The sequence below is a fragment of the Aulonocara stuartgranti genome (genome assembly GCF_965226115.1).
Source record: "Aulonocara stuartgranti genome assembly, chromosome: 20".
Lineage (NCBI taxonomy): Eukaryota > Metazoa > Chordata > Actinopteri > Cichliformes > Cichlidae > Aulonocara > Aulonocara stuartgranti.
This window is the reverse complement of record NC_138956.1, coordinates 34,002,162-34,020,561: the sequence shown is the minus strand read 5'-3', so window position 1 is coordinate 34,020,561 and position 18,400 is coordinate 34,002,162. Positions and strand designations below refer to the sequence as shown.

At 43.9% G+C, this 18,400-nt stretch overlaps 1 protein-coding gene across 2 annotated transcripts; it reads left to right on the top strand.

Moving 5' to 3' along the window:
• Positions 1–890: 890 nt before the first annotated feature.
• srpk3 (SRSF protein kinase 3) lies at positions 891–17,967 on the top strand. 2 transcript variants are annotated; one of them, XM_082517948.1, is made up of 17 exons: positions 891–1,380; positions 2,377–2,470; positions 6,936–8,068; positions 8,165–8,273; positions 8,362–8,449; positions 8,540–8,627; positions 9,450–9,556; positions 9,643–9,808; positions 10,187–10,212; positions 11,810–11,902; positions 11,995–12,046; positions 12,126–12,344; positions 13,330–13,427; positions 13,530–13,637; positions 15,594–15,663; positions 15,794–15,886; positions 16,044–17,967. In XM_082517948.1, the coding sequence occupies exons 1-17, from the start codon at positions 1,371–1,373 to the stop codon at positions 16,226–16,228; spliced, it is 2,739 nt and encodes a 912-aa protein (XP_082374074.1). In that variant the 5' UTR covers positions 891–1,370; the 3' UTR covers positions 16,229–17,967. The 2 variants fall into 2 exon arrangements, with proteins under 2 accessions (XP_082374074.1, XP_082374073.1); XM_082517947.1 differs by having other exon boundaries at positions 2,374–2,470.
• The last annotated feature ends 433 nt before the right edge of the window (positions 17,968–18,400 follow it).

Below are 18,400 nucleotides of genomic sequence, written 5' to 3'. Positions count from 1 at the left end.
ATTCATAATAAGGCAACGTGACAAGATAGCATACCTTTCAGTTAAACAAAGGGCAGTAAGAATGTGTCATCATTCTCAAAAATATTTGAAACTACTTCTAGAGAAAAATACTTGTGCTAATATTCCAGCTGTGTGTGTGTGTTGGCTCTTATATGTGCATCATCAACTTGAGCATGGCTCACAGAGATCAATTTCCCGTCGATGAGACAAAAAATGTGAGAAATGACGAAAGCCCTTTGATGAATGTAAGCATTTTGTGTGCACAAAACCCACAATATACAAGTTCTTGAGCTGAATGCATCTGGAATCTGCCTCAGCATCAGCTCTGCTGCAGCATATGCTGGAGGAAAATGAAGCCTGCCATCCTGCTGTGATTACAGATAGTGAATTAACCACATCCCAGCACACATAGGAGAAGTTTGCCTTCAGCACTTTATGACAGCAAGAAGAAGAAGAAAAGCTTTCTGACAGATATTCTTTCTAAGCTTGCCTAACATGGTCTATTTTAACAGAAACCACAGCCAAGGAGTTTTGTGGCTTAAACCTAAACGGTTTAATGCATATATTCCACCGTTTAATCTCAGCAGTCCTGCAAAGTGCTTAACAATGTGTCTCGCATTCACCCATTGACAGGAATGCCATGAGAAAGCAGCATCGTGCTCAAGGACACTAATAAATAAATAGAAATAGTAACTATGTACACATGTATCCTATCCTGGTCTCCCAGGTATTACCCAACATCAGCATCAGCAGCAGATTCAGCTTACTTCCTCTGACTTCTCTGACGTCATTTTTGCACATGAACAATAAGAATGGGCACTGGGTTGTTGCTGTTTTGTTATCACAGACACCCTAAATTACCTTCTAGATGCGCCACTGCTCCCAGTTTAGCTCGTGGCCGGTCACTGCGCATGCGTAAAGCCCGGTGTCCGGTGTCAGGCTGTCAGCAGCTGTTGAGTCCATGAACGGCAAGACCGAGACAGCGAATTAAACACACCCAAATAAAGCGTGCGGACCAGGTTCTGGACCGGCTCAGAGACGAACAGGTCGGGGCGGATTCAGCAGGACCAGCTGGTGATCTGCAGCTGGAGCTAACAGGCTAACTGACAGCGGACCGACAGCTCTTATCTAACGGGCTAACGGACAGGCCAGCGGCTCGTGGTAACCACGCTGCACCGTGCGGATCCGCCTCGACCCGATCTAATTTTTGGACTTTCGGAACCTCCTGCAGCCGCATTGTTTACGGAGTCCAGCGGCTGTTTTTTTGTGAAGCTCGACCGGGTCGAGGACGCTCGAGAGCCGTCAGAGCACGTCAGCCCGGACAAGATAGACGCTCTCTGACCGGTTCGGACTGGGGACCGGGAGCCGAGATGCTGATAGGTAAAGTAGACTGGATTTAGTTCGGTGTTACAGCTCGATACAGTTGGAGTCAACGCTAACATGCTAAGCTAGCTCGCATCAGCTTGAGGTACCAGGCTGTGACACACACGGACTGGGGTTTCGGGTTCCGCCAACTTCAATGCCAGACTCCATTCGAAAAATGTTGTATTTAAGGGTTTTGCCTCTTTATCAGATAACTGTCGAATTCACCGACCTGACTTACGTCTCAAATTAAATAAAAACGTCTGCTGATAAATTCGGCACACGATTGAGCCTCCAGGTGACACTTCATTAACTCAAATCTCTAATGTATTCCATGATTGTCGCCTCTACACCACCCCATCCCGGGTTCAGGGTTATGGAGAACAGGATCTTTGGAGTTATTGTTTTCGGTCATAAACGTGCAGTCTTGTGTTATATGTTTTCAGGCCGTACTGTAGGGTTGTGTCAGGTTACCATCATCCGGTGCTGTTTTCTGTTTTAATAGTTGTGTAGGTGCTACACAACTATTAAAGATCCCAAATTTAAGAATTTTATGAATCGTGTTTGGTTCGTGTTCTACTGTTTTGTCGTGAATCTAGGGAATATATGCATGACAGCTGGTTACAATGTGTTGGATATTTGTAGTAGTGATGTGTGTGTACTATGTACTGTTTTCTTGTATTTTATTAATTAGTATCAAACATCAGAATAAACAGTAACATGTAATCTGGCAGTTTTACATCTTTATGCAAATTAAACTATACAACATACAAAAGATTACTTTTTGTAAAATGCTGGTAACATAATGCTAATCTAAATTATCTAATATTTATGGAACAGACTTATCAGAGTTATGATAGTGTTATTTTAAAGTATTTTGATTATTTATTTATGATGATATTTTTAACAGGAAGGCTCACATCATTGGATTTTCACATTATTAATGGTGTTTGTTATGTGATTGAACCTTGTGTTAATGATGTATTTTAAAGACGTTGTTCCTCCTCTCAGCAGCAGTCGGTGCCGGATCCGGAAACCCTGCCGGCACGGGCAAGAAACACCGCCGCAGAGGCAAAAAACACCGGAGAATTCGAGCCGAAGAGAACCGGTAAGAAACCAGCAGAGACTGTAGACTGGATCAGCTGCTTACCCCATACACAAACTCACAGGCTAAATTTAGAGGCGTGTCTTAATGTGAATGCATGTGGGTGCACTCCAAGAAAATTGGTTTTAACTTCCTGTGTGTCACCTCCATTCATTTAGAGCATTGATTTTTACTCCTTAATCTGATTTCCTGATCGCGTCATATTAACAAGTTCTGAAAAGTTTGAGCTCATTTATCTTATCAAAGAATTATCTCTGGTGTCTTAATGAGCTTTCACTTTTTCTAATTTGTGTAACTTTAAAGTTCAAGATTGCTTCATAAGATAAGATTGCTATTATGCTTTAATATCACAGAAACACATTAGAACCAACCTGTTCATTTTTCCCCTTGTCAGAACTTAACCAGCATCTTCAGCTGTGGGGAAACATTTTTAGATTTTCTTTATTTCTGCATGAAAGTGACGTTATACAAGTTCTAAAACTAGACAAAAATAACCTAACTAAATGGATAAAATGCAAATATTGTCATTTGTTGTTGATTTATTTTCAGAAAATGACTCAGTATTATTTATCTGTGAGGGGGAAGGTGAAAGTGTGTGAGGGATTAGCCGTAGATTTGAAGATGAACTTGTTATCAGATGTTTTTTATTCAGTGGGATTGCAATCAGGTGTGAGTAAGCCCCGCTTTTTCCCTTGCAGGTCATAGATCTATCAAAGTGTGGTTATCATAACCCATGTTAATGTTAATGTTCATAAGCGTGTCATCACTGTGCAACGTCGGTGCACATTCTCCACACATTATGTGGAGGAAACAGAAGGCTGTTTGAGCAGTGCTTTGTAAGTGGATGAGCCTGTTACAGAACTTTTTAGGTTTAACTTTGAAGCATCATCTGTAGAAAAAGGAAAACACTGCATTTCAGCATACGAACCTAATCCCATCTGTGAAACATGGTGGCAGTAGTACATGGTTTGGGCTTGTTTTCTCAATCATGTCAGCAAACTTTGAAGGATAATTTCAGGAAACCTGAAATAGGAGAAAGTCGATCATGCACCAAGAAAATAAGCATCAGCATACACACTGTTAGTGCAAAGAATGATCAGAGAATAATGGAGATGGCCGTGAAATAGTCTGAAGTGAGGCGTTCACGTCAGTTACATGAGCTGAAGTTTGGACTAAAAACTCCTGCAAGCCGGTGTGCAGGACTAATCAAGAGTTATGTTTAGTTGTAGTTATCGCAGCATCGATGGGTTTGCACCAGTTATTGAAGCACAGGTTAATATTGTCTCCCTTTTATTTTTATGTAAATAAATCAACAGCTAAGACCAATATTTATGTTGAATTTGGTTAATATGGTTCTTATTTCTACCTCTATGACATGTTTGTGCAGAAATATAGAAAACTGCAGATCAGCTGTACCAGAGTAAAGCTCTGAGTGCACAGACAGCCTTTTTTTTTTTTTTTTTTTTTGCACTTTTGTCATCTGTTCTTTCTTGTTTTGTTTTGTTTGTTTTTTTTACAGAAAATAAATCTTTTGAATCTCTGCGTTGATGGTGTTTGAAATCCATCACAAAAACAGCCTCAGCACACTCTTTTTCTTTTTTCCCCTCTGCTCTGCTCTCGCGGTGCTCTTAGACCATCTCTGGGAACACTTCTGTGCTCTTCACTGGCACCTCTCTCTCACGACCACTTAAATTCAAGAAAGGTCGTGACTTACAGTATCAACACTGTAGTTAAGGATAGAGAAGAAAAATTTAAAGAAGATGGTTTTTGTAACCTAGCAACAACAATCTCTCTCGCTGTGGACACGGACCCTAACAAAATGAGTGCAACATCTGCACCTGAGTGTTTCTGTTCTGCTAATATCCAGCTGTTTATGTTTATGCAGTTTAAGAAGCCCCCTCAGTCCACATGTCTAAATGTGGTCTTTTAGCTCCTGTCTCTTTAAGACCACCTTGCCCAAAAGCCCATTTTCTTCTGATTGGCCAACTCCAGGAAGCCTGCTGAGAGGCAGTACTCGTAGTTATCAGGGGTACTCACTGATATCTCACAGTGTATGATAGTCATTGTCATTGATCATGGAACCATACGTTACAAACTGGGCATCAGGTTGTGTTTAGTGAGACTTCTGTTGAGTCGACCCCTGCTGGTCATTAGAAAGAATGCAGGTGAAAGTACTTTACCTTTTCACACTGAGGCTATCGAGTCACTGGCTGTTTTGGAGACTACACAGAGCCTCGTTCACATGGCCTCCCAACCATTTACCTTTGACTTTATGCCTCTGCAGGTTTAAACTGAAGAACAGCTACCACGTCAAATGTTTAGTATTTTTACTCCTGAGCTGTAAAATGCTGACGAGGTGTTGTTGTCACCGTCCGGGGCAGGCAGCCGGTGTTGATACCCAAGTTTGTGAATGTGATAACTAAAAAATGAGGTGACGTAGTAGCACCTTAGGTGTATCGAGTTCAAATCTCAGTGATCTTGAACTCGAGGTCAAGTTTTCTGAATATCTTGTGAATGTAATAACTCTATAACAAGGTGATGTATCATTTAGAAATCGATACCATGGGTGTGTCTACACAGAGGCTGAGCGGTAGCACTGGCGGTTGGCAGTAGTTTAAATATTTGACAGGGACAATCAAAGTTTTTACTTGTGCACAGAAGGGGAAAGTCTCTGTGGAGCCATCCAGCCTGCTGTCTGCTATCTGCTACCTGGGTCTGATTGAAAATGAGTTGATTAGTAGGTGCTGATTTCCATGCGAAGTATTTGGAGTGATGGAGAACAAGCTCAAGTTTTTCAAAGTTTGCTGGTAGCTTTGGTTTTTCAGGTAACTGAAGAAACAGTAATACAGACGTTAAGACGAAGCAGATGTCTCCTTTCATGGTTCATGGTTGGCATTGCACTGGCTGAGTAATGACCTTTAATTTTCCATGACTAAAGAGCTGCCTGCCAGACCGAAGTGAGGGCATCAACACATGTGACAGTTAACTCAATCAGACTGGGTATTTACTGAGTTTAACTGCCCACGAATGAGGACTGACAGATTTCCAGTGAAAGTTTTGAGCTGTGAGTCTTGTCGATAAACAGCTCGTCACATAACGACACACAAAATGTCAGCGAAACAGCTAGCCTGCTGCAGGCTTCCTGCTAAGCTAGCTGCTGTCCCGCTGACAGAAACAGTTTTGGTCTCAGCCTGAAGACACTCAGATCCAATAATAGAACCGGAGACTGAATTATGATCCCACAACACACACACACACACACACACACACACACACACACACACACACGTGCGCACTTCAGTCTATTTCAGTACAGCTCAGGCAAACTTCAACAATGTCCATGACTCAGATATGATGGAAAGCAGCTCTCTGTTTGTGTGTTTGTGTTATTTGATCTCTGCAGGTTGTCTGTGTCCAGAATGAGATAATTACTGAGCTTGTAACAGTCCACAGAGCTAAGGGTTTAGTCTTTTTGTTTGTTTGTTTTTGTTTTCAAAAGTTTTTAAAATTATTTTTACAGAAACAAACAAAACAAACTGCTTGTCTGATTCCACCCACGGCAGTTTGTACACCAGCAAACAAACACACACACACACACACACACACACACACACACACACCTGCTTCATTTCAAAAAGCACAAAATAAACTTCTCCAAATCTTCATCCGAATGTCAAAAAGAGTCCTTCGACCTTCATATTTTACTGTCCGCATCTTTGTTGTGTGTACGAGGTTTCACCTGATTTGTCGTGTGGTCTGAGAGTTCATATTCCTGAAACGTTTCCAGTAACTTTTTGACATTTCAGCGACTGAGGTTCATCCTCGTTGGTTTATTTTCTCCCAGATTTAAAGGAGCTTTTCAAATTTCTTTGAAGTAGTCTTCTTACACATGAGTTACTCCCTTCTCGAAGTCTTTTAATCTTTCCACATGGTTGAACACTGTGAAATTATCATTATTATTTTTGTTATTATTGTATCAACTGGGGTTCTTCCTGGCTAAAAATGTGCCTTTTGATTGCACTTAAGCACGACTGGCCCCCTGGTCGTACATAAAAGCTGCTTTGTTACTTTATTCGACTGAAATCTCTGCATTTATTGGTATTTTTAGCCCTTTGAGAGACACAAAGGCATTTAATTTAAAATTTAATTAAAAAAGTAGTTTTTTTTTGTCACTGTCCATTTTTGACTTTTGGTGGATGAAACATTTTATAAATAAGAGAAATCCTGATCGGGCTCACGTAGCTGCCACTTGTGTGAGTTTATAGCTTTCCCCTGCAACCCATGTCTAAGATTCACAGCTGAATTATCTTTAATACTTTTGTCAGCAAACTAAATGTCTAAAAAATGTCCCCATAATTCTTGCCGATTATGAATTTTCTATTTTTTATTTATTTATTTTTTTTTACTGGGAGTTTTCTGCCCTGTATTCTCAATCCACTCAATATACTCTACTTTCTTTTACCATCAGGTCTGATGACCTCTGTAACCTTCAGACTCTGGATGCTGACAGCAGGGTACCCACAGCACTCCCACAGACTGCTCTGCCACCCCATGAAAGCACTCCAGACACAACCACGCCGCATGGAAACGCGTTAGCATGTCCAGAAGATCCCAGAAGCACTCCAGACACAACAACACTACACGAAAACATGTCAGTATCTCCAGAAGATCCCAGAAGCACTCCAGAAGTAACCATACTGCACAAAAGCGCATCAAAATCTCCAGAATATCCCAGAAGCGCTTCAGACACAACCACACTACACGAAAACATGTCAACATCTCCAGATGATCCTAGAAGCACTCCAGAAGTAACCACGCCACATGAAAACACCTCAGCATGCTCAGAAGATCCCTATGAAACTACCACGGCACCCCACCAAGAACCTCCACAGGAGCCCATACGAACACCCCCGTTAACCACTGAAATCACAGCGCTGAATGCTCCCCGTACGCCGTCACCACCTCCCCTCCAGATCTCATCACCATTTCTAGGCACAATAATTTCCCCCGAGGAACCCCTGGTACCTCCTCAAACTGCCCTCAGCAGCTATAAGTTTTGCAACCGGTCACCTCCTGCAGCTTCTCCACATTCTCCTCACAGTCCCAGCCAACCACTGCCAACTGTTACTCAGAGTAATAATACCCAGGATTCCTCCAGATCGCCTCACAGAACTCTTCAGTCCGTCACAGCAGACGGTCAAACAGAGCTCTACAAATCGCCTCCTACCTCACCGCACACGGTTACCCACAATGCCTCTAAGTCCCCGTCGGTGTCTGCTACGCATCCTGCCAAAGCTCCTCCCACTCCTCCATTAAGCCCCTCCCAACCCGATCCTTACCTGCTTACCTCAGTGACCTTTACGTCCAGTGTCTCCTCCCACCTGTACTCCCCCCTCTGCTCCTCCTCCCCCTCTTTCATGCGCTCTCTCGACTCTCTGGGACCTCCCATTAGCCTTCCTCCCATGATGCCAACGGCAACCCATCAACTGACCTCACCTCCTCCAGCAATGACCCCGCCCCCTCCAGAGTTAACCCCACCCCCAGCCCAGCTGCTGGGCTCTGATGATGAGGAGCAGGAGGACCCGTCTGATTACTGTAAAGGTGAGAATTTATCAGAGAAACCTGCAAGAGTAAAGATCTGTCGTGGGTTTAAAATCAAATAAAAGCTCTGGTTTCTTCTCTTTCTGTGCGCTCCAGGTGGATACTACCCTGTGGATATTGGCGATCTGTTTAACGGGAGGTACCACGTGGTCAGGAAACTAGGCTGGGGACACTTTTCCACCGTCTGGCTCTGCTGGGATCTGCAGTACGGCACACATGATGTTTTGAAGACAGTTCGTTGGCTTTTTGCATGGTTTCTGTTGTCACATGATCTGAATCTGTGTCTGATTCAGGAAGAAGCGTTTTGTGGCGCTGAAAGTGGTGAAGAGCGCTCCTCATTACACTGAGACGGCTCTGGACGAGATCAAACTGCTGCGATGCGTGAGTGTTTGCTCTCTTATGCTTTCTCTAAACAACGGCAACAACGTGGGCTGTGGCTCAGGTAACCAGAGTGTCTGTCGGTCCCTCCAGGTGAGAGACAGCGACCCCTCTGACCCCTACAGAGAAACCATCGTCCAGCTCATTGATGACTTCAAGATCTCTGGAGTCAATGGAGTGCGTATCCTTTAACCAAGTTTTCTAATTTCTTTTTTAAAAGATTTATTTTTCCATCTTTCAGAATGACGCTACACGCTAATTAGTGATCAATATAAAAAATGACCCCCTTGTTTGTAATTTGAAAGTTCAGTCACTGCTGTGGAGCTAGCTCCAGCATTTCCCATGTAGCTTTTTCATACTGGAAAGCTGACCAGTCGCTGTTGTTGTGATTCATTGAATCATTCAGCGGCTGTGCCACAGTCTGGCCCTGCAGTGGGACAGACATGAAGACCTGTGTTATCCTTTCATTGTCTGTGGATATACACCACAGTGTTTCGGATCGACACAATCCTGAGCCCTGTTACTGCAAATGTGAAAAGTCACAGGTCTTTCGTTGCACAGTTGTGAACAGGAATCCTTCCTCTTCGCCCTTAAGGTCGGCAGATCAAAGACATCGAGAAGAAGAAGAAGAAGAAGCTGAGAATGAATTAAACTCTTTGCTGTACTTTCCTGATTATTATCAATTAAGAATTTTTATATTTGTTGAGGTATTTTAAGGTGGTGTTGTGTAAATCTACGCGGGCTGACGACATCATATCAAAGCAAATCTGCTGGTTCTGTTCTGGAGATTCACCAGCACACGAAGAACCGGTTAGCGAGCCGCTATACGAAGCTCAGCGAGGCTGCAGAGCAGGACAGATCCATCCGTGAAGGAGACTTGCTGGAGAGGAAGCTGATTATGTTTTTCCATTCGTTTTTACCAAGTAGACTTGGTACTTGTGTGGTACTGTTTAATAATTAATTTTAGAAAGAGTGGGCTGTTAGTTTCCTCAGCCGTTCTCAGATGTCTGTATGGTTCTGGAAGTTTTGGGCCACCAGCTCTTAAAGTGGATCATCAAGTCAAACTACATGGGACTTCCTCTGGCCTGTGTCAAGGCCATCATCAGACAGGTAGCGCATGCAAACACAGATCTATACAGTATATATACAGTGACTTGGACTTGCTGACCCGCATGGACTCGGCTGTGCGCTTGCAGGTGCTGCAGGGTCTGGATTACCTCCACACCAAGTGTAAGATCATCCACACTGACATCAAACCAGAGAACATCCTGCTGGAGGTTGATGAGGTTTACGTCAGGAGATTGGCAGCTGAAGCTACTATCTGGCAGAGAGCTGGAGCCCCACCCCCTTCTGGATCATCAGGTGATCAGCTGCTATGTGATTGGTCGGAACTAGGAAGCGTTAGTGTCTCTTTTTAAGTGTCAGGAACCTGCTAATGAAGCTTTTGTCAAGTGTTTTCCAATCAAAGTGAGAAATCGATCAGTGAGCTCAGTGATCAGTGACAAACAGAAATGTTTAATGCTAAGACGTGTTACATACAGTTACTGGGAGCTGTGGTTTCCACTCCATCCAGAGAGACATCTACCTGCCTGTCTGTCTGCTTTCTGAGCTGTCTCCTTCTCCTTTCTTACACAGCTCTAACTGCACTGTTTCTCCTGTCTCTCTGTTTTCCTCCTTTTCTTCTTCCTGTTTCTGCCGTTTCCTCCCTGTTTGTCTGTCCCTGTGTGTCTCTCTCTCTAGTTAGCACGGCTCCCAGGGATCTAGAGGTAAGTGTCCAGATGTGATGCCTACTGTATTCAAGTGCAACCTCTAAACACCTAGGTCAGGGGTGGCCAACTCCAGGCCTCCAGAGCCGGTGTCCTGCAGGTTTTAGATGTGTCCTGGATCCAACACAGCTGATTCAAATGGCTAAATTACCTCCTCAACATTTCTTGAAGTTCTCCAGAGGCCTGGTAATGAATTAATCATTTGATTCAGGTGTGTTGACCCAGGGTGTTATCTAAAGCCTGCAGGACACCGGCTCTCAAGGCCTGGAGTTGGCCACCCCTGACCTAGGATATCTTTCCTTTATCTGGCTTCAAATACCCTAAAATCATCAATCAGGCTAAGCAGTCATGTGGAGATTATCGGCTTGATACCTTTAGTTAGAATCACCACAAACTCCAGTGGCAATTGTTTGGCAGTATGTAGTCGACTGAAAACATGGAAAGGTCTACTAGCATATTTTTATATGCAGGTATAGTGTAAAAAAGCACTGTATTGATGTGTGAGTGTAAAACAGTGTGAGTGGCCAGTAAAACTGGAAAGCCCTGGAACCAGTCCTGTTAAAACCAGAAAGAAAATCAGACTGTGTGAATTATTAGACTGATCGGTATCACCGTTCCAACACTGAGGCACAGCAAGATCATTTTTAAAATAATTATTCTTCAGCTCGTGTTGAAATGTGAGAGCAGGGGAGAGCAGGCATATACAAAAGTAATAAATGTAGAAGCTCCCTTATTCATGAGGTCGCCACAGCAGGTAGCTTCACACCAGGGACCTTTTGCATGTTACACTATGGAGCCACAAGTAGGTAAAAAGTTCACAATCAACCTGGTAATACGCTGGTGTGCAACTAAAAGGGTTTGCTGTTTTTATATGGAGCAAAATGGCTCTAAGATTACTTGCTGCTAGTGGGACAGAAATTTAGGCAGGAATTATGTTTTCACTTCTGCTGAGTACTGTATCTCTCACTGAAGCTAATCAGGAATGAAAAATTATTTGGGTCTCAAAAAACTGGAGAAACTCCTTCTGCGAGCATTATATGTGCTGCATACCTGCAAAGAAGGGGTGGGGAACTCCAGCCTCGAGGGCCGGTGTCTTGCAGGTTTTAGATCTCACCCTGGGTCAGCACACCTGAATCAAATGATTAGTTCATTACCAGACATGTTGAGGAGGTAATTTAGCCATTTGAATCAGCTGTGTTGGATCAGGGATATATCTAAACCCTGCAGGACAGCGGCCTTCGAGGCCTGGAGTTCTCCCACTCCTGCTCTAAGGTATCTCAAACAGGATAAGTTATCCTGCTGCTGTTCTCCCATAAGAACTGCGTTTGTGACACTGAAAAGATGAGTTCAAACCTGAAGTTACCTCACTCAGCCTCAGATCCTGCCTTGTAGTGCAGGTATCAGATACGTTATAGCTGTAGTAAACTACTGCAAGCTGATTGGCCGAAGGTCAAGAAAAGGAACTGTGTGCATGGGTGTGTGTTGTCAGTAACAACAGGCGTGTGTTTGAGCGTCTTGATTACAGAAACATAAAATTGTTACTGTTGTTGTTGAAGCCTCACTGTCCTGCTGCCTGTCTCGCCCTGTGTGCGCGCAGATCGGAAAACTGTCTAAAAACAAGAAGAAGAAGTTGAAAAGAAAAGCAAAGCGACAGCAGAAGTTGTTAGAGGAGAGACTGTTTGATATACAGGTACAGTAGCACTGCAGTAATAGTACTGTGAAACATGCTGCACCAGTCCTCCAGCAGTACTGCAGGGTTAACTCTTCTGTTTGTGTGTTCAGAGGATGGAGGAAGACGATGGTGTGCTGCAGGCTGAGGATGCAGACAATATCGGTGAGTGTGACCGTTAGTAAAGGCCGAAGTAGAATTTGTTGTCTAACACAGTATAAATACGGTGTTTCTTTGTTCTTAGGCTCTCTGGTTGTCAATGGCAACACGTCCTGCTCTATAGCCAATAGCAAAACCAGCCCAGAGTCCAACTGCTCTTGGTTTGAGGATGGGTGTAACGGCCACGCCCCCGGACGGTTCTCAAGTCCCGCTTCTGGCCTATCAGGGTTCTCCAGCTCAGTGATGTCAGCAACGTCTGAATCTGCACTTTCTACTCAGTCCGGATACTCGAGTGGACGAGAAGGTTGGACACGCTCACACGTTTCAATTTAATACTTCGCCTTTATCGTTTGTAGTCTGTTTTTGTAGCAACTGAGAGATTTTTGGCCCATTCTCCCTAGAAAGACTTCCAGTTTTATATTTCACTACTATCTTTCTCACACTGCTCTAAGTTATTCTACAGATTTTAGGATAAAGAGCAGGTTCTGATCAGGGGACTGAGGACCAGCCCAGGGAGGCATCCCCTACAATGATATGATGATGAAGCAAAGGAGTTGTTCTACTCTTAGCTCCTCCCACAGATCTTTCAGAGGAAGCTGATTTGTGCTCCTTGTATCAAAGGGATCCTCAGACTCAACAATTCAGACAGCCCACTGTCCCCAAAATTCTATCCAAAAATGTTCTGTACACAGCATAAGCTAACCACACTTGAAGGGACTTCTTCAGCTCAATGGTTGGTTAGGGAACTCTGAACTGGAGGTGGAACGTGGCCCATTTGTACTCTGAGTCCTGTAATCTCTGCCAAATGAAAGTTTAAATCTCCTGGACTGGGACCTCTGCCAAACACTCCCACTCCACCCTCGCTATATGCTTTAGTATGCCAGACATGCTCCCCCACCTCATGATCCTACTCGCCGCCGAGTGGTGATCTTTTGACAGTTTGACTCATCTTCATCCAAACAGCTGAAAGAATTACAGCCACAGGTCCGATGATGCAGTCAGAAAATCTAGAATTGAGTGGCAGCCTAGGATGTCCTGTTGCTAACTGGACTCATGATGAACATGCTAATGCTCAAACATGGTGTTATGGGCAAACTAATCCAATAATAGAGCACCACCACCCCGGACCACCAGGTTTGTCCACGTGACCACTGAAGCCACCCAGCAGAAGTTCTTCCAGCACCTCACTCAGTGTCTGCAAATTAGCCAAATCCTTCTAAATCCTGCATTAACACAAACAGCAGTTAAACCAATCAGGTTTAACTGATTTTCCTTTTTTTAAATTTCAGCATTCAGCGCCTCCGACTTTGTCCTGAGTCCTCTGGATTCCCAGAACGCAGACAAGATCAGAGTGAAGATCGCTGATCTGGGAAATGCATGCTGGGTGGTGAGAATCCTTTTTCACGGTCATCTCTTCCTCTCGTTTATTTTCCCGTCAGACCAATCAGACGGCTCCTCTCTCTTTTCCCGTCTTATGTCTCTTTTCCAGCACAAACACTTCACAGAGGACATTCAGACCAGACAGTACAGAGCTCTGGAGGTTCTGATTGGAGCAGAGTACGGACCCCCGGCTGACATCTGGAGCACTGCCTGCATGGTACACGTACTCACTGGTGCAAAATACATAGACATGCTTTACATGCGGGATTTTCCCCAGTCTGACTGTTACAGCATATTCATCAGACCATTGTTGTATGTAGCCATTAAATATTGTCCCTGTGTATAAATAAATAGGCCTTTTATTTCGAAAGCAATTCCCTAAAATAAACGAGATGAGAGCAGTGGTGTGTGTGAAACAACTCTGCCTAAACTCTGCGTTTTATACACGGTCCCTGCACGATCCCATTTCCAAGTCATCTGATCTGGATAATTTGATGAAGATTGTTTTGTTTTTTTTTCAAGGTTGATCTGACAGATTGTTTATGAAATGCAGTTTCTACCCATCTGGCAACACATAAAAGTTGCTGATCTGTGTTTTTCTGTTATTCTGACTGGTTTGAGGGTCACACAGTAATGGGAGTGTTGGCTGTCACTGCACAAAATGATGCTCAGAAGAGATTTTGCAAGTCTCAGATTTGGTGTGGTGGTGTCAATTCAGTTCAATTTTATTTATACAGCGCCAAATCACAACAAAAGTCGCCTCAAGGCGCTTTATATTGTACAGTAGATACAGAGAAAAACCCAACAATCATATGAACCCCTATGAGCAGCACTTTGGCAACAGTGGGAAGGAAAAACTCCCTTTTAACAGGAAGAAACCTCCAGCAGAACCAGGGTCAGGGAGGGGCGGGGCCATCTGCTGCGACCAGTTGGGGTGAGAGAAGGAAGACAGGATGAAGACATGCTGTGGAAGAGAGCCAGAGATTAACAACAGATATGATTCAATGCAGAGAGGTCTGTTAATACATAGTGAGTGAGAAAGGTGACTGGAAAGGAAAAACTCAATGCATCATGGGAATCCCCGGCAGCCTACGTCTATTGCAGCATAGCTAAGGGAGGATTCAGGGTCACCTGATCCAGCCCTAACTATATGCTTTAACAAAAAGGAAAGTTTGAAGCCTAATCTTAAAAGTAGAGATGGTGTCTGTCTCCTGAATCCAAACTGGAAGCTGGTTCCACAGAAGAGGGGCCTGAAAACTGAAGGCTCTGCCTCCCATTCTACTTTTAAATACTCTAGGAACAAATGGGAGGGAGAGCCTTTCTCTTTTCAGAAAGACATCTACTGTGATAAAGTCTACTCTCCTGCTGTGTAATCAATTATTGTAAATGTTATCAGGAAATCATCAGACAGGAGAGGGTTTTCAGGAAACACTGTTAAATGTTCAGTTTCTATGCCATATGTTAAAACAAGATCTAGAGTGTGATTAAAGGGTTTTTACATTTTGAGAGAAGCCAATTGAGTCTAATAACAGATTAAATGCCATGTTGAGGCTGTCATTTTTAGCATCTACATGGATGTTAAAATCACCCACAATAATTATTTTATCTGAGCTGAGCACTAAATCAGATAAAAAGTCTGAGAAATCAGACAGAAACTCTGTGTAAGGCTCAGGTGGATGATAGATGATAACAAGTAAGACTGGTTTCTGAGTTTTACAGCTGGGGTGGACGAGGCTAAGCATCAGGCTTTCAAGTGAATTAAAAGTCTGTCTGGGTCTTTGGTTGATTAACAGGCTGGTGTGAAAAATTGCTGCCACACCGCCCCCTCGGCCTGTGCTTCGAGGTTTCTGGTAGTTAGAATGACTCGGGGGTGTTGATTCATTTAAACTAACATAATCATCCTGCTGCAACCAGGTTTCTGTAAGGCAGAGTAAACTGTGTAAACTGTACTGCGAGCTCGGTCCTGAGACGTTTTGCTTTAGGCGAATTTAAATTCACTTGGTATTCTAATAGGTGCAGGCAGCAGACCTTCTGATTGCGTGCACTGATCTATGCAGAGAATGTACACACCGCCACCCGTGTGTCCTTCATCTGTGTTTCCCTGACAAGTTATTGATGTGTGATTCAGTCAGTGGTCACATGACTAAATGAAACATTGATTTTGGTGTTTCAGGCGTTTGAGCTGGCAACAGGAGATTACCTGTTCGAGCCCCATTCAGGAGAAGACTACACCAGAGATGAAGGTACTACTGCACAGCTGGCAGTACACTCAGCTGTACCACACACACACACACACACACACACACACAGTACTGTAGTGTTAGACTGACTGTGTTTACACTACCTCAGTGTGACTTTTCACTGTGTGTTCAGATCACATCGCTCACATCATCGAGCTGTTGGGGCCGATTCCTTTGCCCTTCGCTTTGTCTGGCAGGTACTCCAGAGAGTACTTCAGCAGGAGAGGTGAGACAGTTTACCTTCAGTGATCCTAAACTGTAGAGAAAGGAGGGGAAAGTTGGAACTCTTGTTGCAGATGGTAAAGCTTGGGAGTTTTTCTGTCCTCCTTATTCAGTGAACCTGGTTGTTTTTAAAACCAGATGCCTCACTCTTCCTGTCTCAGGTGACCTGCGTCACATCTCCAACCTGAAGCCGTGGGGTCTGTTCGAGGTTCTGCTGGAGAAGTACGAGTGGCCACTGGACCAGGCGGCTCAGTTCAGTGACTTCCTGCTGACCATGTTGGAGCTGCAGCCTGAGCGTAGGGCGACGGCGGCGGAGTGCCTGCAGCACCCGTGGCTGCAGACATAGATGCGCACGCAGCCTCAGGGGCTGCACGCAGAGACAGTCGGCGGTCGGGGAGGGTTGGAAGCGTCTGTTGAGTTCACATAATGTGGGAAATTGTTATCTTGATCATGTGTCTGCGCTGATTCCTGAAGTAACTGGATGATTGATTGGCTGAGGCTGGATCCAAACTGAATCGGAGTCCTCACGTCTCATATGTGAGTATTTTAATATGTTCAGTATAATTTCTGATAGAAAACTCCAGTTCTTCCAAGTTTCTCTTTTTTTCTACATCGAACTTAAACCTGCGTCTCCTGCTGACTTGTTGTGGGACTTCCTGTGCTTAAATAAGAGTCAGGTGGACTTAAGTCCGAACAGGTGATGCAGCAGTAAACACAGCCTGTTTCTAAAGACCAGTTTAACCAACATGCAGTCTTTATTGATGTGTCCACTGAAGCGAAATAAGCTGTACTCTTCCTCCTTTGATCTTCCTGTGTTGATTAAGTTTGACTGTGCGGAGGTGAGTTTTTTGCCCTCCCCGAGGTCAAACGTCAGCGATCAGGGCCGTCCTGCTCCTAACTTTTATCAGCCGCTCGCAGACGTTTTTATCTCTTTATGCACACCTCACAAAAGTCTGCATTTTTGCAGGCTTTGCTTGAGGATATTAGCGTAGTGTTGTGACGTTAAATATAGTTTTAGTGTTAATAAGCATGGGAAATGACGTTTAGTGTGTTGGTTTGCGGCAGAAGGAAATGCAGAACTGAATCAGAGCACATCAAAGTTCCTTATATTAAGAATTTTTAAAAAATGTAAATTTTAATATTTATTAGTTACGTTTCATTCACTGTAAGCGAACGACACCAGTGAATGCCAGTGAAGTGTGTGAGGGCGTTTGATGAGCGAGAGGATTTTGTTTTGTGTGTTTGCTGCGTTGGCACCTTTGTGTCGACTTTACTCCAGAGTTTGGATCTGTTATTAGTCACAAAAATGACGGGAAAATTAAAGCTGGGCTCACGTCCTAACCTGCTTCATCCTTGTCTGTCACTTTCAGTAAAGCAAGGATATCTCTGCCCTGAACCTTTTGCCATTGCTGTTCTTCCTCCCGCAGTTTTCTAAGCAATCCACTGCTTTCAGCCTTTTTTTTTTTTTTAATTAAATATAAAACTATGCTGAAATGCTACAATGAGCCTAGCCGGTGTTGACGAAGCCTTACGGTGGAAACATTTGGATTCAGCCTCAGTCTTCTCACCTCTGCTGACCTTTGGCTCGGTTGAATGAGCGAGTTTTAAGTTTCCTTCCTGCACTTTGTCTCTGTCCCGGTCACTCGGCTGCATTTCTCTGATTTCTGCTGAGTTCATATTTAACTGTCCCTTTGTCACTTCCTGCTGAACCTGTGAGATGATGACTATTGATTACTGATCAGAGACTTCTAGGACTCGTGAATCTCCCTGATGACTTTTGTTTAGATGAGCACACTGTAGCTTCCCGACAACAGTTGACCCCCACCCACCCGGCCCACACTGACCACAGTATTATTGATGATGGTATTGATCTTTGTAGCTGAAGGTCAAACCGAATTGTCCTCTGATGACCTCTGACCTCCCCTGTTCACCTGCCCTCACCTCTTTCTATGTTCATATGATAAATAGTGCCTTGAAATAACCCCACCCCCTCCTCCCCATCACATTGATATAATAAGGTTGTTTTTTTTCTACATGTCAGTGTGGAATGTTTATTCTGTGAAAATAAAGATGAACGAACACTCACCTGACTTTTAGTTGAAGCTTTATTGATCACTTGCAGTATATGCTGGGTTACTGCTGTTTATCACCTCCTTTATATGCATTCATTATTTCATGGCTAATTCTTCTGACTTTTTAAAATCAGTCATTAGAAGAAAAACCTGAAACTGAAGACGTTGCCTTTGATTGAAGCCGTTCTCACTGCTTTATAACCTCCTGAGATGACGAGAGACGTCTGCTTATTTCACTGCATCTGCTTAAATTGAAGGGGAGCCTGCTTTTCAACACATAAATCAGTGTACAAGAAGCCGGGGCTGATTCTGTGTCAGAGCCGGATTTAGCTGCTGATGGGCCTGTGGCAGAAACTGATCCTGGGAAAACACCACTTGCAGCTGCATTACATTCCAACTGTGGTGGGCTGGTTAAGGCCTCGCTCACACAGGCCCAGTGACCGATC

Bases quoted from the DNA above. Each gene is read 5' to 3' on its own strand.
- srpk3 (XM_082517947.1), top strand. The intron at 8,450-8,539 runs GTGAGTGTTTGC...CGGTCCCTCCAG, and splicing joins AGATCAAACTGCTGCGATGC to GTGAGAGACAGCGACCCCTC. The intron at 12,047-12,125 runs GTGAGTGTGACC...CTTTGTTCTTAG, and splicing joins TGAGGATGCAGACAATATCG to GCTCTCTGGTTGTCAATGGC.